The sequence below is a fragment of the Mirounga leonina genome, unplaced genomic scaffold, assembly GCF_011800145.1.
Source record: "Mirounga leonina isolate KUSES-001 unplaced genomic scaffold, KU_Mleo_1.0 Mir_95, whole genome shotgun sequence".
Lineage (NCBI taxonomy): Eukaryota > Metazoa > Chordata > Mammalia > Carnivora > Phocidae > Mirounga > Mirounga leonina.
In genome coordinates this window covers 6,904,649-6,928,637 of record NW_023270865.1, presented here as the reverse complement: position 1 = coordinate 6,928,637, position 23,989 = coordinate 6,904,649, and the positions used below count along the sequence as shown (strand labels likewise).

At 43.1% G+C, this 23,989-nt stretch overlaps 1 protein-coding gene across 1 annotated transcript in view; it reads left to right on the top strand.

The window, feature by feature from the left end:
* The window catches only part of SEMA5A (semaphorin 5A), a 466,526-nt gene that overhangs the window by 219,627 nt on the left and 222,910 nt on the right, over positions 1 to 23,989 (top strand). Inside the window, exon 5 of the mRNA XM_034998860.1 lies at positions 5,680 to 5,725. Coding sequence (XP_034854751.1) covers positions 5,680 to 5,725 — 46 coding nt within the window. The remainder of the gene's footprint in view (positions 1 to 5,679; positions 5,726 to 23,989) is intronic.

Sequence of the window (23,989 nt, the reverse complement as noted above, 5' to 3'; positions counted from 1 at the left end):
ACTGACCCTGTATGAAACATTTGGTTAACATTCCCTGTTGGTGGGGAGCCAGAACCATTACTCCTTCACGTTGGAAAGGTTGGTAGCCTTTCTCGTGAACCTCACATATATTGTTTTCCCTCCTGTGTGCTCAGGATTGCAAGATAAAGTCATTGCCCCTCTCTAATGCCCTGGAGAACAGCCACTTTCAGGGACCATAGATCTCACTTTAGTGTGTGAGTGGCCCAACATCTGGGAATATCAATTTTTTATTCCCTTTAGAAGATTTTCTTTCATTTTGTAATCTTTAACTTCGTAGGTCGTTGACCTCAACTGTGATGGATCAAGCTGTCTTGGGAGATTTTGGGTCCCTCACGTTGCTAGCTGGATTGGAATGTGTCCAATAGCAAAAATGGACTCGAAGTTGTACTTGGAACCAAATAGTTTGAGGGAAGGCGTTTGAGCATAGTAGAATCCACACTGTGTTTTGTCAGGTTCTTAGGTTCCAGGGAGGTGATTAGGGAATTCCACAAATGTTTTGTTTCTACTTAGTTTTTTAAAATATCTTTTAAATCATTGAAAATCATGATAGATAAAGTGAATACTGAAAGGTGCCATATTACTTATTTCTACTATTGAAAGGTCCAGGGAGGCATTGAACTATCTACTTGGATTTTGTGTAGACCACAGTTGTGTATTTAACAAATTTTTGAAAGTCCCTACCAATTCTTTGTCTCTGAAATCAAACAAAAAATAGCAACAAAAATGTAACCAACCAACTGATGCAAAGATTGACCTTAAATAGATGTTGAGGCTGTGCGAAGTTATAGGTAACATATTTCGAATAATTCTAGTTTAAAAATTTTTAAGTTAGCTTAATCAATTGACTATAATTAAGAAATATTATATGTAAGCACTTGTTGAATGAGTTTTTGTTAATAAAGAATTATCTTTCTGGGGTGCCTAGGTGGCTCTGTCGGTTAAGCATCCGACTATTTTGGCTCAGGTCTTGATCTCAGGGTCGTGAGATCTAGCCCTGTGTTGGGCTCTGTGCTGGGCGAGGAGTCTGCCTAAGATTCTCTCTTTCCCTCTCCCTCTGCCCCTTCCCGCCCCCTCTCTCCTTCTCTGAAAAAAAAAGAAAGAAAGAAATAAAAAGAATTATCCTTCCTCTCTTACATGCTGAGATTTCACTTAAAATCATTTTGAAATTTGGCACTGAGTTCTAAAAAACAAAAACACTCAAAGTATTTCTCATAATTTATTGAAATATGTCAGGATAACAGGTCTTTCATCCGATGGTCACATATTCATGCAACTCTCTTGGCCATCTCGTATCTAAAAAGAGTCACGGTCTTTTAGGAATTTGTGTGACTCGAGTATACTGAGAAATGTTATAGCGTAGCTCTCTCAGTGTCATAAATGAAGAGATGTGGGCTCTCTTAAAGTACGGGCAGGCAGTTTCAGGAAGAATTTGTGGGAAGTAAGGAGGGAGAAAGGAGGCACCGTGTAATCAGCCAGACCAGTAGGATTAACACGTTCACTTAATGGGGAGACATATAGCATAGTCAGATCTCAGTCCCAGGGGTGAGAATCAATTACCTAGAATCAAAAGCTTGCCATTAGCAGTGTTGAGACTTGAATCATCTCAAAACGATATGTAAATGCACCTGTGGATTGAAATGTAGACATGAAATATTCGTGCTGTAACAACTATTACTGTGTGTGGGGGGGTGGGTGTGGGTGCTGGTGAAATTAGGAAGGGGTCATGGGATGACTGGCTGGTGAAGCTGAGTGGCACGGTGGGCCAAGAGAGAGCACAGCGTGAGAGGTCTTGATACTAATGCTGGGACTTTATCTGATCCTAATAATCTCGAAGAGGTGCATTGCACCTCTTAATTTGCAGACTTTTCCTCATCGGCACATTGAAAGTATATACCTTCTAATGACGACTCAGCTTTAGGGTTCCTGAATTCTCTGCCTTTTTTTTTTAAGATTAAAACAAAACAAAACAAAACTGAGGATGGTTTAAAAATAATGACTGGTTTGCATCTTGTAACCCAGAAAATACCAAAGGAGAAATTCCAGTCCTTTTTGATGCTTCTCTCCACTGGGGCTCTGGGCATGGCGGTGGTGGTGGTTGTTTGTGGTGGCCTCTCATAATTACCGTGGCTCTTTCTCTGTCCCCTTCCCTTCCGTTCCCCTCCTGCGTGTCTCCACCGTCCTGAGGTATTACTGACCAGGTGGTAGTGAGGGCACCATAGCTGTGAGGTGTTCAGGGGAGTAGGAGTAAATGGTTGAAATTCACCAGCAATGGTGGGGGCAGGGAGGGCTACTTTTACAGACTGTCACCTGCCAGTCCGCGGAGTGAGTTTTGCTTGGGGACATGTGGATTAAGAATGTGGCATGTTTCTTATCATAAATTCGCGTCTTCTTGTCTTGGTCTCTTGGGGCTGCTAGAACAAAACTCGACAGACTTGGGTGGCTTATAAACAATGGAAATTTATTTCTCACAGTTTTGGAGGCTGGGAGTCCAAGATCAGGGAGCATGGCTGGGTTCTGGGGAGGGCCCTCTTCCGGGCTGCAGAAGGCTGACGTCTCACTGTGTCTTCCCATGGTAGAAAGGTGACGAATCTCTGGAGCCTCTTTTATCAGACCATTAATCCCACTGATGAAGGCTCCAACCTCATGACCTACTCATCTCCCCAAAGTCCTGCCTCCTATCACCATCATCTTTGGGGGTTAGGATTTCAACGTAAGAATTTTGGGGAGGCACAGACATTCACACCATAGCCCTTCCTTCACGGACAGCACCTGAAAACTGGACCCAGGGGTCTCAAATAATGATTTCTATACCTCCTCTGACCCACTCCCCAAGTAGAGAGAGGTCTTTGAGCTTTTCTCTCCAGTTGTCCTGTCCAAAGCTCTACAGAGCATGGTGGACACTACCATCCTCTTTCCTCAGTGGTGTGAAGGAAACTCCAGCTCTTAGTTTGTGTGTGAGAAGTGCCTTTCTAGAAAGTTCCCAGTTGTGGATATGTGTGTGTGTGCGCGCGCGAGTGCCCACATGTGTACCCAGCAGGGGGGGTGGGTGTATGATGGGAAGGGAGAGAGAGATGGGGAGGGGGGGTGGCCTTGCAACCTCATCAGAGCCCTTAGGTAATTAATTGATTAAAAATATGAATTATTTCTTTTACTGTAAGTATTTACAGAAAAAGTCTTTCTTAAAAGAGCTAGTGAGTGTGAAGAGTGTGAAGACTATGTCCCAGAACCATAAGCCAAACAGTGCTGTCTTCTGTTCTAAAAAGCCCATAGGGCCATCCCATCCCTACTGACAGCAGCCCGCACTCCTGAACACACAGTCACGCTGCCTTATGCCTAAAACTGGGAATGCCTGGACAGCAGAAGTTCTCTGTCCTTCTCTGTCCAATGGAGAATGTACTGAGAATTTCGGTGTGTCTGGAAATTTCAGTATTTTCCTCAAACTGTCTAGAAGTGGCTACAGTTGATGGAGTGCTTGCAATGGATCAGACCCCATTCTGCACGTTTTCCTTGGATGTAACCCTCCCAACAGCCGCAGGGCGTAGGTAGGACTCTTAGCCCCATTTTACAGATGAGAAGACTGAGGCGCAGAGCGCTTAAGCTTCCTTCCCGAAGTTGTGTAAGTGGCACAGCTTTGGCTTTTGCACGGATATTCTTTACCACGGTGTGATCCCACCTCCCGGAGTCAAGGCACGGTGACCACCTTCAGCATCCCACAGGCAGGAAGCCGGTTACGAGACCGGTGCGAGGGTGGGGAGCCATGGTGCTCATAAAGGCAATGTATGTGTTACGGCCCGTTAATGGCCCCGCTGCCACTCGTAGGCCTCTCATCTGAAGGATTGATCTCTGCAGGTGTCTCGATTTCTAGCTTCTCTTGGAGGAGTCATGCTGGCCTCTCTTTCACGTCAGGTGAAGGCTTGGCCCATCTTCCGAGGCTCACCAGTTCCAGTGGTGCTTTCCGTGGCAGCTCAGCAACGCTCTTCCATGCACGCGCCGGGTTCACGTTCCTTCCCCTGCAGGAAGATGTTTCTGTTGGAAACCTTGCCTCTGCGTGGTGCCCGACCAAATAAAAATAGACTCTGCTGTCACATTCCCTCGTCAGAGGCATCCTTAATCTGGGTCCGCAGAGAGGGCTGTGGGCTGCCTGTAATAAAAGAGAGGGGAAGTTTTCCCCAAATGGCTTTGTGGCATGAGCCAAGCAATGCTTCTGGGAGCTTCTCTGGCATTATTTCAGAGATAAAATTGGAGGTTCGGAAAGAGTGTGGTGAAGAGGCTGCTGAAAGGCTCAGGAGGTGGCAGCGTTCGCTGAGTGTGGGACAGCAGGGCTCCCCCCCCTGCCCCCCCCCGCCGTGCTGGGGGACAAGCCGGGAGATAGCAGAGTGCCCGGGGGCGAGTCGCTCGGAGAGTGAGCTTGTCCCTTTCCTTCCTCCAAGCAGTGCACACACACACACACACGTGCTGCTGGATGCTGGCTTCCCTCTTGGCCCTGCCTTCCCATCCCTGCCCACACAGTAAGGCTGTTTCTCAGTCTCCCCAAGGGCATGCCCTTGGCCTGACTTGGCTGTCGCTTGTCACTCCCACCAGGACAGCGTGGCCACTTCTGACATCTGCCCACCTCCCCGGATAGTGAAAATGATGGACTTCAGCTTCTGGCTGGTGTCGAGACACTTTCCTTACTCTCTTAGTGCCGTGGAAATCATCTTGGGGCGCCCGTTACACGAAAACAGCGGCTTCTTGGAGACCCTCCCCCACTCATGTGTTCATAGCATCTGCTTTCCATTCTGCGCCCGTTCTCCTGCACTTACTGTTCACACCTGGGCTCACTTTCTCCTCCACGGTGCCCCATTCCTCGTCGGCACGTGGCGAAGGGGGCGCTCACGATCTGAGTCCGAGGCCAGCGCGTCGCCCCCGAGGGAGGCCAGTGTGTTTCTAAAAGCTACAGCGATCAAGTGCAAAGCCTGATGGTGACTGATGTTAGTGTTTCCCCCCTGCGATGCCGATCTCGACTGCATATTTCATTGCTCTTCGCCTTCATTGTTGAAAACAGATAGTTCCCTTTTCTCTGCTTTCTTGCTTCACACTTGGGCAGCCAGAGGGGGGGACCCTTTCAAACCCTTGATGGCAGACTGACGAGCTTATGCTTCTAAACATGCACACGCTGAATCCATCCAACAAGAGAGAACACTGTAACGCTCAGACTATGGTTGAATTCAGAAGCTGGACGCGTTGTAATTGTAAATCGTGGCGAATGTAGGTGATCTTGAAGAATGAAGACTCGTGAAGAACGGTTTTGTATTCTCTTACTTAACTTAAACTCAGTTTCAGAATCCATTGCCCGTGTCCTTTGGTCCTTTCCACGTAGAACAAGAGAGTCAATTAGTAATTGAGATTTACCTTAGTCACACACCAAACACACACACACACACACACACACACACCTTATTTCTTAACTTTCTTGCCATCCCAAATGTGCACCTGTTGACATATTGAATGCCTCTCTGAACTCCGAGGTGCAAGGAAAAACATGCTAAACACATTCTTAGCAGGAGAAGGCTTAGGAAGCCAAAAATCATTACTTTATTTTCCCTTGTTCTCATAATTTTTATGACCTGTAATATTTTACATCTGTTAAAAATAAAACTCTCTTTTTGTATTTTGTAGAAACCACCTCTTCAGGTTACAGCTTGAGGATTTGTCTCTGATCCAGGTAGGTGCAATTTATCTTTCTCGAGCTTTCATTTTCCATCCCAATTAGCTTACCGTTGGAGGGCATGAAGACGGATGTCTGTTAAGGTACCAATCACGGCAGAGCAGGTGGTGCATTTCCCCAGCGGGCCAGGCTGCAGGACTCCTGGCTGCCCTGTGTGACATGACTCATCACCTGCTTTCCTTCCCCACTGGCCCTTTTCTCCTTCTGGGCAGCCTTCCTTTCATGGGCATCATCCCGATTTATTCTGTGTCAAATGGTAGATAATTCAAAGGACACCTCCTCAATGTCTGGGAGCACCCTTCCCCCCAGTTAGAAGAGTCGCTGATTATTTACTTTGCTGCCTTCAGCCATCAGATTTTTGTAAAAGGCGGTTTCCTTAGAAAGACATCTTTGTTTCCTCTTTATTGCTTACAATGATATCGATATGAATATAGGGGTTAAAAACCACATAGAGCAAAGAATAAGTGATAAAATCCCAGATAAAAATGCAGTTTATCTACTTCCGGTTTCACTGTTTGAAGAAACAGCCTGAGATCCTTCTGCCTGAAAAGAATATGTATTTTAGTGGAAGTGTCTGGTAACCAGGGTCTCCTTCGACAAGGGGAGAGTTAGGAGGACATGAATATCTCCCTGGCCGAGCATCTGGAACTCCTCCACGGAATGTGCCAGAACTCCTGGGCGCTGTGCAGCTTTGGAGAAGTTCTTCAACCAATCTTATTATCGCCCTCCTGTACTAAAGCTCTAAGAAGTAGTGGACAGAAGTTGATCCTAGTTTCTTCTCTGTGTAATGCTGGTATTTGTGAACATCCAGGAAACTTGAGAGCGAGGATTTAATATTAGACCTATCTTTTATTCACCAGGGCCTCAAAATAAGCCAGAGCTAATTTTGGTAAAAAGCAAGGGCTCTGAAGATCTATAGACCCGGGTTTAGGATACAGCTTCATGCGTCCCAGCAACTGTGTGTTTCCTCATCTGTGAAATGGCCACAAGGCACTAATTATCCTCACAGTGTCACTGCTAAAATTAAATAAAGGAAGGTGTGCAAAAGGGAGAAGGCGTAGTAATTTCTCAGCAAATGTTAATTGCTTTTGTTTTTAAAAGTGATAATGACAAATGATGACTTATTATCGTAATCATTTCAACACACCAGCCGAGAATTAATTGTCTTGCCACTGCAATTTAGTATATAAATCTTGAAATGAGTCGATTTGTTGGTTGAATTCATGAATGTATTAATAATAAGTAATCAAAATGATCAGCAGTTTAACCAAAATACTGCTTTAAAACTCTGATTTTTCAATGGTCTTTTATAAAAGGCATAGATCTTTCAGTAGATGGGAACTATATATTATGCTCATTTTGATTCTCACGGTATACTAGATTATCTGCCACGGTGTGTGTGGGAAAAAGTGGAGCGTGTAGACGTGGGTACAAACATTTGTTGACGTGTGCATACTCATTTCCTCGTCTCCTAGTTGTCTCGGCTGAGGGGGTCTGGAAGCATTGGCATACTGGTAGCAATAAGCTCATTTAATGTACAGTTCGCAGTTCTTGTTCTCTTTTCCTTAAGGCTTTAGGTATGTGAGAGAGAGAGAGCGCCCATAAGTGGGGGGGAGGGGCAAAGGGAGAGGGAGAAGCAGGCTCCCCGCTGAGCCGGGAGCCCGATGTGGGACTCGATCCCAGGACCCTGGGATCATGACCCGAGCTGGAGGTAGATGCTTAACTGACTGAGCCACCCAGGCGCCCCTACAGTTCTTGGTTTCTAAATTTAATTCTCCACTAATAGGAACCAAAGTTTCTTGGAGAAGTAGCCGGTTCCAGGCCCTGGGCAGTGAAAGTCCCAGAGAAGCCTGAAATATCTTGTTGTTTCAGGAATTAAGGACCTATTCAAAGCATGATGAGGGCAGGTCAGAAGGTCCTAGGAGCCAGCTGGAAGTGGGCTCACTGAAGAAATCTGGGATAATTTGATTGTTAAATCATGGTGTATAATCAGTCTCAGTTTATAACATGTTGAATAAACTAAGTTGAATCAATGAGAATATACTAACATCAAAATAACTGAGTAAGTACACAGATGAGGCAGAAGGGACCGTTCTTCCTTCTTAAATGCCAGCTGACAAATATTGAAGGAATGATTTAATTACAAAATTGTTACTTGGCAACCATGATACTAAAAATTGATTCAGGCACAAATGATCAATGGCTGTGAAAATGTATGGGTGAGACTTTGATGATGACCAAGATATTTATGTAGTCTCAAAGTATTTACCTATAACATATTTATTCATTATAAAAGGAAAACTATCTTTTGATGGTGAAGAAACCCAGCCAGTCTCACCGTAACCAAGTAATCAAAGGTCCCTTCACCCGTAATGGGACAAAGAGCCAGCAAACGTGTCCTGATAGACTGTAGAGAAGGACACAGCAGGATTTCCTTGATGTTTGAACTACAGATTATAACCAGTTTCATCAGGAGGAACATCACACAGACCAAAACTGAGGGGCATTCTATAAAAAATTGGCCTCTACTCTTCAAAAATCACCAGGCCATGAAAGGCATGGAAAGAAAGAAGGGCTAGTCCCTCATCAAGGAGACAAAATGGCATGGCAATCAAATGAAACACTTGGTCCAACTCATATCTTGGAACAGAAAAAAAATTTTTTTTTTTTCTTGCTATCAAGGACACTATTGGGACAACTGGCAAAATTTTAATGTCTGGGGAAGCCTGGGTGGCTCAGTTGGTTGAGCATCTGCCTTCAGCTCAGGTCATGATCCCAGAGTCCTGGGATCGAGTCCTGCATCAGGCTCCTTGCTCAGCGGGGAGCCTGCTTCTCCCTCTCTCTCTGCTGCTCCCCCAGCTTGTGCTCTCTCTCTCTCTCTCTGGCAAATGAATAAATAAAATCTTAAAAGAAATTTTTAAATGTCTGTAGATGAGATAGTAGAAATGTATTTATTTTCTGATTTTGATAATTGTGATGTGATTATGTAGGGAAGTGATCTTGTTCTTTGGACAAACCTACTGAGATAAGTAGGGGTGAAGGGTATGGTTTTTCCAACATATTCTGAAATCATTTAAAAAATTATAACACGTGCACCCAGAGAGAAAGAAGCAAATGTGATAAAAATAATTAATGGGGAAATCGAAGAATTTAGGTGAAGGGCTTATTAGAGTCCACTGTGTTTTTCTTGCAAATTTTCTTTAAGTTATTGCAAAATAGAGAGATGCAAAGAATCGGACCATGCCTTCGCCACGGACGCGTGCCTGCCATTGCTGTGGGGGCGGGAAACCAAGTTGCTCTTCCCATCATTGCTTACCGTTGCCGTGATGTCCTTTTGGTGGAAATCAAGGGTAGGTCATTGATGGAGCTGAACTGTGGAAAACCCATCAGCATCACCACCTGGTGAGAGAGAGCACAGAGGGCCCAGCAAGAAGACCGTGACTTCCTGAACGGGGGCTTTGACAACAGAGCCCTCGTGACAGTCGTCCGATGTCACCTTGCCTTTGGTGCAAAACAGTACAGCTCTCCTCTTGGACATTTTGTGGTTGTGTGTTCTGCTCGGGAGCCTACTGTTTACTCAGTGTGGAGAGAGATAAAGCTTGAGGTTCTTCCTGACAGGCTGTTCCTTCTTACATGTCTTTGGTAAAGCGGTCTTACTGATTTCTATGAATAATTTATTTTAATTTAGATGACGATTTCCAAGGGTGACCAAAAAGAGAGGCGTACGGATAAGCAGAGGGTTGTGCTCATGTCATAAATGGTATTGTCCAGCAGAAACATAATGCAGGCCTCATGGCTAGTTGATTGAAACTGGTGGTCACATTCAACTAAGTACAGAGAAATGGGGATTATTTTTAATAATATATTGGTCTTAACTCATCGTATCAAAAATGTTATTTCAATATGAAACTCATTACAAGGAATTAACGAGATGTTACGTTTCTTCTTCTTCTTCTTCTTCTTCTTTCTTTTTTTTTGCATTGAATCTGTAAAAATCTCATGTGGATTTTACACACAGAGCACGCTATGATTCGGACTAAACCCCGTGCAGGAGCTCAGCAAGGCAGGTGCTACGTAGTTGACTGAGCCATTCTAGAGAGGGTGTGCAGAAGCCTTTATGACTTGAATGCATTCAGTTATGTCATAGAAATGTTATTTTCTACAAGGATCAACTGGATTAATTTGAATGTCTCAGGCTAATAATTACCTCCTTCCTTCTCTCACTAAAGATAAAAAAATGATTGTTTAAACACGAGAAAGTAAGGATGCTGAGATAAGGGAAAAACAAATTGCAACGAAATGGAGAGAATCAGAGTTGAGATTCTGCAACAGGCCTTGTTTCTCACCCGACAAGGCTTCGTTTGATCTTGCCCCCCTCTGGGTGACAGCGGGGTCCACTTCCTGGTGGCCATGAGCTTTTTTCATGTCTCTCCCCATCCCCTTGAGGCACCTCCTCCTGGTAGGTCATGTCAGGCTACTTATAGCTTCCTAACCTGGAGGCTCTTCCCCAACAGCAAGCATTTGCTCTTGCTGTCCTCTCTGGTAAACACTTTTACCCCATCCTCTTCTTAATCTCGGAAAAGGTTACCGATCCTGAGTCCCCCAGAGCCCCAAAGGCGCCTGATCCCGAGTTACCCCCTCTTTGTAGCTTATCCCGAGTCAGTTTGAGTTGGTGACCCTCTGATGCATTTCACAGCCTCACAGCCTCTATTTCCGACGAGCCCTTACTGTCTCACATGGAAATTCACCCTGTGTCGTGAGGAGCGTTCTCTTTCTGTCTCCTTGGTGTCGGTTGAAGTGGATCACTAGATTAGGTTACCTGGCAAGTGGTAGACTCAAGACAAATATCTGTTGATTTCGAGTAATATGTTCGCTCTTTAATTTTCTAAACTTCTCATTAGTGGGGTGTAGGTAAGCTTCATAGTTTGTCCCTAAATTTGAGGAAAGGAACACAACCGAGAGACTAGAGCAATGAGCAACGCTTGCTGGAAGAGGCATCCAGCAACACGTGTATACACCCTCTCTCCCCAAAGGATGATTCTAGGACGAAAGGGCTCACTGCTGGCTCTGATTCCTTCCTTTCTGACACGCCAGTCACCTCTCTGCTCAGTCCTGCTCTACACTGTTCCTCTGCCCCGAATTCGTCTCCTGCCTTGACAGTGTTTTAGGATCAGTAACGAGAAAAGATGCTGATTAATGTTCCTTCTTTTCCTCCTACTGAGTGGTAGTTACGGAATTCTAGAGACTGTCCCCTGTCAATGTCCCCCAAATTCAATGTCCTGCATTACATAGAGTAGCCAGCAGAGCTCTTGGCCAGAGCAGGAGCACAATGAACGCCTCTCAGTGGACCCTCTCCCTCTCCCCTTCCTCAGGTCCCCACACTGGTGATGCCAGGTTATGCTGTTTGGTGAGAGGAGAAGCGGAGGGACCAGGTGTTAGTCCTCCCGGAGCAGTGAAGGGAGGACGGAATGCAAGGTGTCGGCATTACACATGGGAGTCAGAGCACATTGTCCATCCAGACATGGTCATGACTTGGGGCTCAGCTTGTGGAACTGTGCCAAAATCCCTTGGTGAGAAAAATGGACTTTGGTGATGGCCTCAGAATTCGAAAACTCAGATTGCCTGACAAGCCCAATGCTGAAAGCATTCTGGAACCGGAGTCAACAGCACCCCGAGTCCGAGTTCTTGTTCCCTTTGCCTCTCTAGCAAGGGTGAGACATCACTGGAGGGGTTTCTAGAGCAGAAAAGATTTGAGCCGGGATTGGGTTGGGGCAGAATTCCTCTGTTACCCTGAGTGAACATGATCTGTTTGAGGAAAGTCTCTTGGCATCACCACAAAAATATGCACATATAAATATACCATGAGGTAAAATGCCTATATGCAGGATATTTGTTACAATTTTCAAACAGGCATACCTTTTGTATTAAAGCGAAAGATCAAGCGTTGCTTTGATTTAAGGAAATAAAACCTGTTTTTCATCAGTGTCTGGAGAATCAGATTATCAATGTGATATCCTTTCTAAGGCATCTTTCCACTCAGAGGCTGTGATAAGTTTCCTTGTGGCCCCCAAGTGCTGAAATTTATCCATGGCATCTTGAAAACCAGTCAGGCATAGTGATAGAAGACGTGGCATTCACCATTATGCATCTCTCCTACTTCTTGTCATGATAACAGATTCAACTCTTCAACATCACTTTTCTTCTTGCCTTGATCACAGCAGTTACTTTTCAAGAACAAAGAAGCTTTTTGAAAAATATAAAAATGCAGCTGGCTTTAAGACTAATTGACAACATTTTCCCATCTAGGATCGTGCCTCGGATGGCCCAAGGTAAACACTCCTTGAAGAGCGTCCTAAGAACACAAAGGGGCTGCAGCTCATTTAGCCTCCCTATCTTGCTAATATTCTTCTGGGAAATGGCTCAAAATCCATTTTTCTATTGTTTTCTTACTGAGGGAAAGGGATTCACAGCCTATTTCTCACTTACAACTGCTGGAATAAGCAGAAAAATTGAAATCTGTGTTCCAATTTGCCACCTGCCTCTCCACGATTTGTGAGTTAAAAACTGTTAAGTCTCTGACAACCTGGTCAATATTGGTAGAGATTTCTCTTGGAAGTTAAGGTAGATGTTGACTTTGTTTCCTGAATCTTTAGGTTTGGGGAATTGACTTTCAACTTGAGACAGTTTCTAAACCAGTGTTGCTCAACTGGGGGCTGCTTAACCCGCTGGGAACCTCTGGTTTTCGCCACTGGTGGGGGCCGCTACGGGCAGGCGGTGGGTGGAAACCAGGGATGCTGCTCTGTATCCTACAATGCACAGGGCAGCATCTCCCCACTCCGCAAAGACTATCCTGGCTCAGGGCGGTAGTAGCGCTAATGTTGAAACCCCACATTAGATCATCGCTGCCTCTCTCCTACATGCTTTGATGAAGCCGCTTTCCTAGTCTGTGAAGTGAAGATTACTTCATTGAATCCGTGAGATCTTTGATGTGCTTAAGGAACTTTTCTCTTTTGATTTCTTCATATACTTAACCAAACACATGTATGAAACCTTAGTGGCCATTTCTAAAGAAGCTGCTGGAATTCTTGAGTTTAGATGGCTTCCTTTTGTCAGTATGCGATTAAATTTAAAAATAAATTCAATTTATAGTGCCAGTACCTCTCTGATAGGTCATAACAATATGATGTAACTACCCTCTGTTGGAATTCTTTTGTATAATTTAAGGAATGATGTATTACTTAATAATTTAGAATAACTATTCAAATGAGATATTCATATGGACTAATTGTTTAAATCAAGTTTTATACTTATATCGAATAAGGAGAGACCAGTCTCTACTGTAGTCCTCAGAAATCATAATTCTAAACTTTATTTTTGCCTTTCTTTATCAAACATGTTCCTAAAATCATGGTATTGTAGAAGGGGAAGGAATCATAGAGATCATTGTTATTAAAACCTTTCAGGGGTCTGCAAACCAGGGCTTGTGGCTCATAGTTAAAGTTTCCTTGGAACACGGCCACACCCATTCATTTGCATATTGCCTGCCTGGGATTATAGTTCCTGATGTTTCTTGGAGCGCAGACACACCCATGTGTTTCATATATTGTCTACCTCTGCTGCAGAGCAGGGTTGACCAGTTGTCACAGAGACTGCTCTGCCTACAAAGTCTAAACTATTTGCTAAGTGACCCTTTAAGGAAAGATTTGTTATGGTATCTGGTACATAGCAAGTTCTCAGTGTTTCCTGAATGGATGAGTGAACGCAATATGAGGCAGTGTATTTTGTTTTTAGTTTTTCAGATGGTATTTGGTTGCTGTGTTTATTTTGAGTCCATGCCCAATGCCTTCGTGGTCCCAGGTGACCTTCTTCCCCACATTCTGGACTCTTGGGGAGCATTCCCTGTTCAAGTGCTGTTTATCTACCCATGTATTCAAACATTTTTACTTTCCTTTTCTCATAACTTCCTGGAGGATTTGTGGTTGTTTATGTGAATTTTATAATGACAACTAGGATTTTACGAGTTTCAGAGTCTCGGTGAAGGTGAGCTAACTGCTGTCTACAGACAGTCCTGTACTCTCAGTGGCTGAACACACACACACACAAAGCCTATTACTCACTTGCATGACAGTGCAGCACAGAGGCTGTGGGGGCCCCAATCTATGCTGCCATCCAAGAGCCCAGGATGTTCTGCCTTATGTGCCCCCATCTTCAACCCACATCTGCAGGAGCAGCATGGAAGGAAGAATGGAAAACCACACAGAGGAGATCATATGGGCCATGCCCGGAAGTGGCACATCTCCCTTCTGCCCTAATTCCAGCGGCCATCACTCAGTCACATGGCCTCTGTCAACGGCAAGGGGGGATGGGAAGTATAGTTTGCCAAACCAGGAAGAGGCACAAAACTGGGACATTAGGATAGTGGCAGGCACTAGCATTTTCTCCCAGACAGTGCTAGGAAAAACAAGACTAGCCCCTAGGGATGCCCTTACTGCTCCCTGTTCTCCATCGCCCCCACTCCATCACTGCCGTTCTACTTTTCTACTATACACAAACAGACTCATTCACACTTTCAACATTTCTGTAAACGACAAAGTGGAGATACCTTGAATAAACCACTTTGGACCTCAGCTTTCTCCATGGTGTATTTTGGAGACAAGAGCCAAGATGAAGAGTGGAGTAACCCTGCCATTCCTTTCAGCATTAATATCTCCGTGTCCGCCATCCTTCTACTTTCTCTTTATTCTGTCATTGCTCAAATGACTCCTGGATTCCTCTTCTTTAAGGACAACTTTCCCCACAGTCGGCAACGTGGCATTATGCTTATTTGAGGCAACTGCAGTGACCCAGTTGCCATGCAGTCGTGCTGACGACAGTAGTAGCAAGAGCAGGTGGCCCTTGCTCTACCCTTACTGTGTACTCAGCTCTTCACATGCATTGTCTGTCTCGACTTTCACCCTCTCAACATCATTAAGGTTGAAGTTATATTATTTTTAATATTTTTTAGTGGAGGAGTTGAAGTCAGGAGAGTTTCTGTGGTTTAACCAGCACTGCCTAGCAGGCATGTGACTGAGCTAAGATACGGATCTGGGCATGTTGGACTCCAGGGAACAGGCTCTTTGTCACTAACCAGTATGCTACTTTCTTGTACTCATTGGTACGGGCTGCCGTACCGTCTGTGGTTGACAGCTGGCTTACAGGGAATGCAGTGGGTAATTTATAATGACGAGTTATACCTGGATTTTAGGTTGGGTTTCCTAGAAGTCAGAGACAGGATTCCGTATGCTTGTGCTCTATTGAGGGCATGTTCTTAGCAGGTGGGGAGTGAGGAATATAGCAGAGAATGGAAGTAGGCAAGGATTTGCTCTGAGCTGGAGTCTAGCCTCAGCTTGATCGCAAGGGAATTCTGGAGCCTGGATGGAATCTCAGTTGGTCCCCTTTGAGGCCAGGGGGGATGATGATTTATGCTCAACTCCCACTTGTCTTTCAATCATTAGCTACTGATTTTAGTGTTGGGGGGAGGTGTGGTGACATAGTCTCCTAACGAGGTAGCTCTCATCAGCCAAGAGCAATTTTCAGAGAAGGGGGCAGCTGTGAACCAGTATGGGCCAACGCTCCCAGTAGCCGGTGGAAGGGCCACTGCTCTGCAGGGAGTGCTGGGTAAGGCACCAAGAACACCCACTATAGTGTGTACTACTCAGGAGGTTTGCATATTTTACTTAGGCTTGTCCTGATATTCTAGACCTTGCCTGTGTAGGTGTCAGCCCCTGTCACCAAAGAAGTGAAATATTTGTATGTCTTCGAAAAAAGAAAGTAATACATACTTGATTACTGAATGCATTCTGTTGTGTTCGTCTTTAATGATTTTCCCTATCCATTTCTGAATTTATGCCCCAGAAACTGATTTGAAGATGCATGAATATTTTTCTTAGTTGTGTGTCTCCTTTAGTTTCCTGAAATAAAGTCAGGAAGTTTCTGTGAGCCAGCAGCAGATACTGTCTGGCAGTCGCAGGCTGGTAGATAAACGGAAGGGTCCATTTCATTTATCTAAAATGCATTTCTACTGCTATTGCAGAAGTGGCCCCAGCCCCTGACAGAGCCGCTGAATGATGGGCCTGCTTAGATTCTCTGCCCTGCTTTCAGTTTCCTTATTTGTGTGCCTCTCCCCAAATGCTGACACAAATAGATAAGCCAACATACCAGAAGCACCCTTTGTTTCCGAGATAAGTAAAGGATTTCTTGTTTGGGTAAGAAATTAGGTATTCGGTGACCTCGGGGCCAAGTGAAAATGCACAGCAAAGGAGAAATATAAATGAAAAACATGTGAGTCACATGGGCCTACCATTCTCTATAGTGACCGGACTGAATCTCCTGATTTGGTGATTCTTTAGCATAGGGGCTGTTTGTCATCCTGAATTTATTCAGTGATAGAGTTGGATAGAATAAGTGTGAGTAGAGCTGTGATGGGCACTGCCTTTGTTTAATGTATGTGTATCAGACTCTCCTTTTGCTGTTCTCTAATAGCTAACCCTTTAGAGTTGAGATGTTACTTTGTCATTAGGTCACAGTCCTTACTCTGTGTGCATCAGTTCTTATGGGCTTAGGGGCCGGCCTCTTTCAAATGACAGGATACGATCTCTGCTATGACTTTATATGGGTTGATTGTACAGTTTAATTCTTGAAGTTCAACCCTGTTTTCAATTTTGGGGGATACTCAATTTTTATTTACATGTTTTCTGGAAGGCACAGAGGCAAGTTGCCCACTCAGATATTCACTATTAGAAGGAGTCTACTTGGGGTGCCTGGGTGGCTCAGTCGTTAAGGTCTGCCTTCGGCTCAGGTCATGATCCCAGGGTCCTGGGATTGAGCCCCGCATCAGGCTCCCTGCTTGGTGGGAAGCCTGCTTCTCCCTCTCGGACTCCCCCTGCTTGTGTTCTCTCCCTCGCTGCCTCTCTCTGTGTCAAATAAATAAAATCTTAAAAAAAAAGAGTCTACTTAATAACAAAATAGGTATGGGTATGTATGAATTGAAGTCCAAAGACCTTGTAAATTTCTTTGCTGAAAATTTTTAATCATCATTTGGGTAAAAGAGCATTGAAATCAAAAGTAGTCTTCAAAGTATAGACATCAGTTTCTGGTTCAGGAAGGTGGAGACACCCCGCATACTGCTCTTCCACCCATAAAAATGTAGCATTTAAATGACAATAAAGATATGTAAAAGGAAAATCTCTATGAACACTAGGAATGGAATCTTATATGTATCCCAAATAATTTGAAGACATTTTTTGCAGGCACCCTTTATTTGGAAATTTAGAAATATCCAAGAACAGAGAATACCAAAACCCAGAACATGGTAGTAAAAGCCAGATGCCAACTACAACTAATTACTTCAGATGATACAGTAATAGTCCAAGGAACACAATATGACATTTAAGAAGTTCCAAATATTATATTTAATGAGATTCAAGAAAATATTATAGTTATTCAGTAAATATGGAAGACTGAACACTAATGATTACCTCAGCTCTTTCCTGACACACAATTTTGAAGACGGGGACAATATTAAAATGTTACAAGTTCACAAGAACAAGTCATATGTGAAAGAAGATGAATCTGTTTTGGGTTCAGGTAGAGGTTAAGCCCCCAGTGGATTGCTGCTCAGAAAGAGAGACGCCAACAGACATTTGGCTCTCACACAGCGGTGTGGCCAAAAATTAAGGACTCGGTGGGCTTCAAACACATGGCCAGTCTTCTCCCTGAAGGCGATTGCCAAAATGTGACGGTCCTGTGGCTGAAGATCTAAGTTAAAGCAGAGTGCAAGGAATTTCCCACCACGTTCAAGGACCAAAGAGCTAAATAGCCAGCAGGTTCCTGACTGAAAACTCTGGAAGACCATACGCTAGAAACAAAGATGAATCAGAAGTTCATTGAATCTCCCCTGACCACACTTCGGCCCTGACTCAGCTCCGTCCCTGCCTGTACCTCCTCCTGCCCCTCATCTGCTTAACAGAAAAGCAAAGCAACTCTCTCTGAAGGAAGATTCTTTGGTGGAAGTAGCATAATTCAGAGTCTCTGCAGTTGCCTTGCAGTAAAATATTCCGGATGTGTGAAGAGGCAAGATTTGTGACAGATAAATTAGGTAAAAACAAGCAATAGAATTAAACCCACAGATGATCCAGTTAGCACAATAAACTGGGAGATAAGTTGCTGGAAAATATCTAGCCTGAGGTACAGAGAGTAATTAGGGGAGAAATGCTAAAGGTAAGAGACAAATATCATACATTCAAAATTCCATCTCACATATAATTCGAGCCTCAAAAGGAGAAGAGGGAAAGCAAAGCAGTAGCTATATTCTCAGCAATATTGCTGAGACTTTTCACAAATGATTAAAGACCTCATTTACCAGGGTTAGACGTTCAGCAGGGACCAAGAATGATAAATAATATAAGACCACATCTAGACACATTATGGTCAAACTCCTGAAAACCAATGGCAAAGAGAAACATCTTAAAAAGAACCAGAGTGGGGAGAAAAAAGACACACAGCCCTCAGTGGAGTAGAAATACGATTGACAGCTGATTTTTCAGTGGAAACCAAAGAAAGCAGGAGGCAATGGAAGGAGCAGTTAGATTTCCAGACCTTCCCTCCCTTAATACAGCAGCACAGGAGTCCTGTGTTGCCCTGATAGAAGATGGAGGCTTGGGTTTAGAACATAACAAACCTGGAGGTACCCAGAAATAGCTTAGATCTCTCATTTAAAAAATGGAAATTAAGTGTAAATCTGTATACAGTCTGTGTGAAAGTGGAAATTAAGTGTAAGTCCATGTGATCCCAGCTCCTCTCCCCTGTGTGTGGTGTTCATGCTGACATATACTTTACCTGGACGTTTAGAATACACATTTGTCAGTATTTAATAGGCTACAAGTTGAACTGTAAGGATATTGACATTAGTAGTTATTCTAACCCAAGAAAGTCACATCCAGCATAATGGGCACTGGTAACTCCTCGTCTACAAGGTAATTCATGTACCCAGCTCTATTTTTTTTTTTTTTTTTACAGTTCCCATTTTGAAAAATAGGTGATAAAACCAACTGAAGGAGAAACTTGGAGGAAGTAGAAACAAGAAGTTGCCATTAATGTTTTCTGAAATCAGAGAAGATACTGCATCCATGAAACAGGGAAAATAAAATGTGTAGTCTATTAAAAAAAGTCCTTCACAGATTATGTTTAAAATATGAGTGATAAAATGATGTCAGTGGTCAATTAGAAAATAAATTTGATGAAATCTCCAACAAAGTTGGCTAGAGTGAGAGATGGAAAGCGAAGGAACATATGTGAACAGTATATGATTACTACACCGGGCCTGCAATAGAGGCTCCTACAGGAGAGAGAGGGAGACAAATAGGATGAGGGCAAAGAGAGGTAGTTGTGGGATTATTGTGCTTCTGGCTGTAGGAGCAGGTTGGAGTAGGTAGAACGGTGTCAGAAGGTATCCTTCCAGGAAGATAACCATATTGGAATCCCGGAGGTGTTTGAATGTATTTGGAGAAGGGGCATCTGGATGGCTCAGTTGGTAGAGCGTCCAACTCTTTATCTCAGGTCCTGATCTCAGGGTTAAGAGTTCAAGCTCTGTATTGGGCATGGAGCCTTTTTTTTTTTTTTTTAAATAAAAAAAGAATGTATTTGGAGAAAACGCAAACTTATAGCTGGGCATTGGGGGATAAATTAGTAATAAGTACATAGAAAAAGAAACCAGAGTCCTACTATCACTGAATGTTCGTGTCCCCCCCACCCCAACCTCCAAATTCATATATTAGAACTTAGCCGCCAATGGGATGGGGTATTTGGGTAGTGAGTCAGTCATGAGGAGAGAGCCCTCATGAATGAGATTAGTACCCTTATAAAAGAGATCCCAGAGACCTCTCTTCCACCGTGTTAGGTTACAGAGAAAAGCACTATCTGTGAGCAGGAAGTAGACCCCCACCAGACACCCAATCTGCCAGCACCTTGATTTTGGACTTTCCAGCCTCCAGAACAGTAAGAAATAAGTTTCTGTGTTTTATAAACTACCCAGTTTATGGTGTTTTGTTATAGCAGTCTGAACAAACTAAGACAAGACCATTATTAACTCCCAAGAAAAACAAAACTGTTTTGAGAAACATTTCTTACTTTATGGCACCTCTGTGAATAGTATTGGCAAGGCATATATATGTAAATGTTGAATATCCAAGCAGAATTACGATAAAACAACACTGAGAAAATAGGAACAAGAAGTATATATATTGATGGGGGTATTGATAGGATAGGTTGAAAAAGGAGCCAGTTGGTGATATTTTCAGCTGAAAAAAATATTAAGAAACCATAGTAAAATTATATTGTTTAGAGATGTGGAGATAAATGTCAAAATAGACCATAAAAGAGTTGAACGTTCTTACTTTGAACAGTGTGTGGGACCCAACATAGAGGGCTTACTTGAGTCTTTTATTTTAGCTCTTGTAGATTTCTTTATAAATTAAGTGTATGTTTAACTTAAGGTAAAAAATAATATCGGGGTGCCTGGGTGGCTCAGTCATTAAACGTCTGCCTTCGGCTTGGGTCATGATCCCAGGGTCCTGGGATCGAGCCCCGCATCGGGCTCCCTGCTCGGTGGGGGGGCCTGCTTCTCCCTCTCCCACTCCCCCTGCTTGTGTTCCTGGTCTCGCTATCTCTCTCTCTCTGTCAAATAAATAAATACAATCTTTAAAAAAAAAATCAACATGATAATTTATTCTTAAGGCATGAGAAGGCTGCCACGGAAAAGAAAACAACAGAGGTCAAGAAAGAATTCACAGAAATAAAAGTATGAGGTCTCAACATATACAACTCATCAGAAATTATGCAAAATGAAATTAGAGGGTTCCATAAAAATGCCTTTAAGAAGAAAGTAGATAGTTTTAATTCAGATCACAAGTGGTTAATCATATGAAGATTATTTTGATCAAAAGGAAAAGTAGAAATGCAATTAGAAATTCTTTGGGGGAAACCAAGATAAATAATAAGTATACAAGTAAATGGTACTCCAAATATAACACAAACTTGGGATGATTTTGAATATAAAAAGCAAAAGCAACAAATGTGGGTGAACACAAGGGCCGCAGTTTTTATTTGTGCGTAATTTTTTAGGAGTTATTTATCGTTCACAATACAATCAATTTTCAGTGATGCTTATTTTATTTTTCGCTAACAAGTTTTTTGTCTCATGAATGGGATATTCTGCTGGATATTCATCTTCTCCTTTCTGGCTTTCTTTGAGTATCATGGTAAAAACAAGCTTAGATTTCAAAATTTGTTCCTTTTCAAAATATTTTATTACAAGACTTTGTTATTGTCTTTGTAAATCTTTGTTATAAACTTTGTTAAACTTTGTAATTGTCAAGGATTTTTTTTTTAATAAGTTTTTATCTAAACTCCCGTTAGTTAACATACAGGGTAATATTGGTTTCAGGCGCACAATATAGTGAGTCAGCACTTCCAAGCAACACCCGGTGCTCATCACAAGTGCCCTCCTTCATCCCCATCACCTATTTCCCCCCCGCCCACCTACCCTGTGAGACCTGAAATCATAGAAATACTAGAAGAGAACACAGACAGTAACTTTTTTGACATAGGCCATAGCAACTTCTTTCTAGATAGATCTCCGGAGGCAAAGGAAACAAAAGCAAAAATAAACTATTGGGACCTCATCAGGATAAAAAACTTCTGCCCAGCAAAGGAAACAGTCAACAAAATTAAGAGGCAGCATATGGAATGGGAGACGATATTTGCAAATGACATATCTGATAAGGGGTTAGTATCCACGATCTATAAAGAACTTATCAAACTCAACACTCAGAAAATGAATGGTCCAATTAAAAAATGGGCAGAAGACATAGACATTTTTTCAAAGAAAACATACAGATGGCCAACAGACAAATGAAAAGGATTGTTTTTTATTTGGTTCTTCTGATTCTTCTTAAATAGCCGATCTAAGTTTTACTACACGGACACATGAATGTGCTCTTTATTTTTAAAAATTTTTAATTTAAATTCAGCTTAATTAACATATAGCATATTATTAGTTTCAGAGGTAGAATTTAGTGAATCATCAGTTGCATGTAACACCCAGTGCTCATCATATCACGTGCCCTTCTTAATGCCCATCACCCAGGTATCCCATCCCCCCACCCACCTGCCCTCCAGCAACCCTGTTTGTTTCCTACAGTTAAGAATCTCTTACTGTTTGCCTCCTTCTGTTTTCCTCTAATTTTGTTTTTCCTTCCCTTCCCTTATGTTCATGTTTTGTTTCTTAAATTCCACATGAGTGAAATCCTATGGCATTTGTCCTTCTCTGACTTATTTTGCTTAGCATAATATCCTCTAGTACCATCCACATCATTACAAATGGCGAGATTTCATTCTTTTAGATGGCCGTGTAGTATTCCATTGTGTATATAGACCACATCTCTTTATTTATTTATTTATTTTTAAAGATTTTATTTATTTATTTGACAGAGACACAGCGAGAGAGGGAACACAAGCAGGGGGAGTGGGAGAGGGAGAAGCAGGCTTCCCGCGGAGCAGGGAGCCCGATGCGGGGCTCGATCCCAGGACCCTGGGATCATGACCTGAGCCGAAGGCAGACACTTAACGACTGAGCCACCCAGGCGCCCCATAGACCACATCTCTTTAAAGAAATGTGGAAAATTAAACAGCTGCATTGCTGACCTCATCCTTTACATGTTTACAACTTTTTTTTTTTTAATGGTACCTTTTAGGAATGTTTTGGGGTTTGTAAGTTTGGTAAAGAAATAGGAAGTTTGGGCATTCTTTCAGTTTGATCTCAGCTTCTTTTTCTTTTTAATATATAAATTAAATTTATTTTTTGAGATAAGTTAATTAGCAGTGGTGATCTTCATGTGGTAGGTGGTTTGGATTTTCCTTTTTATACTTTATTGTAATTTTCCAGATTGTCTGCTGTATATATGCTTTTTTTTTTTAGGGTGGGCAAAAGCTAATCAGTTTAAATAGACTCACGAAGAAAGCAAACAAAAAAACAAAAAAACAAAAAAAACAAACCCAAAAAGCAAAAAAAAAAACCATAATTTAAACCTGGTTTCAAAACTTCTTTCCATATTATAATTAGCGTTTGTTAAGGGTTCCCGTTCTGTTCTCTTGGCTTGAGCCTCCTGTGAGTCAGGGAAGACATGCTGAAGGAATGGGTGTTCCATCTTCTTTTTTACCATCCACACAGTTCCCTGCTCTCCTAGCAGGTACACATCAGATTTCTACACTTGACAGTAGCTGGTTCTGTCTTAGTTTTTAAAGCATTGTGTTCGTCTAAATTGGCTCACGTTCGTATCATGGAACCTTCGATGCTTCTTTGGTACCTGGGACCATACCTTGGTGATCATTGCCCATCTACTCTGAGAAACAGCCATGAATGAGCCAGGTTCATGAGCATGAAAGGAAGCATGCTCTTTTCAGCACTATCTGCCCCATAGCGTCACTGTGAAGGTAAAGCAGGGATGAGATTCAGTTTGGCTTCTGTGGCAGTTCAAACGTGTGATGACATCACTGTACCCAGAGGATCCGCAGCAGGGTTCATAGAGCAAGCTCATGCTCTAGCCTGTGAGGGGCCTCTGTCACTGCTCGCCTCTCTCTTTTCTTCCTGGGATTATCAGGGCCCCACTGTCTGTGATTCTGGCAGTATTGCTGGTGACATGGTGTGGTAGGTTAAAAATTGGCTCCCAGAAGATGTCCATGTTCTAATCCCTGAGTCCTGTGAATGTTACCTTACGTGGCAAAACTGTGGCTAAGAATCTCGGGCTGGGGCAGCTGTCTTGGATTACATGAGCACGTCCTAAGTGTACTTGCAAGTGTTACTTTAGGAGGGGAGTGGAGTGGTGTTTGACAACTGCGTGCAGAGGAGAAATCCCCGTGAACATGGAGCAGAGAGAGACTGGAAGAGACTGGCCTTGAAGACGGGAGTGATGTGGCCACAAGCCAAGGCATGCAACAGCCACCAAAGGCTGAAAAAGATAAGGTTCTCCCCTGGAGCCTCTGCAGGGAGCGTGGCTCTGCTGACCCCTTGATTTTGGTCCCGTGATACGGATTTCTGACTTCTGACCTCTAGAATTGTGAGAGACGAAAATTCTGTTGATTTAAGCTGCCAAGTTTATGGCCATTCATTAGAGCAGCCACGGGGGACTAACACACATGGCTTCTAATTCCTGTATCTCCCGGGTG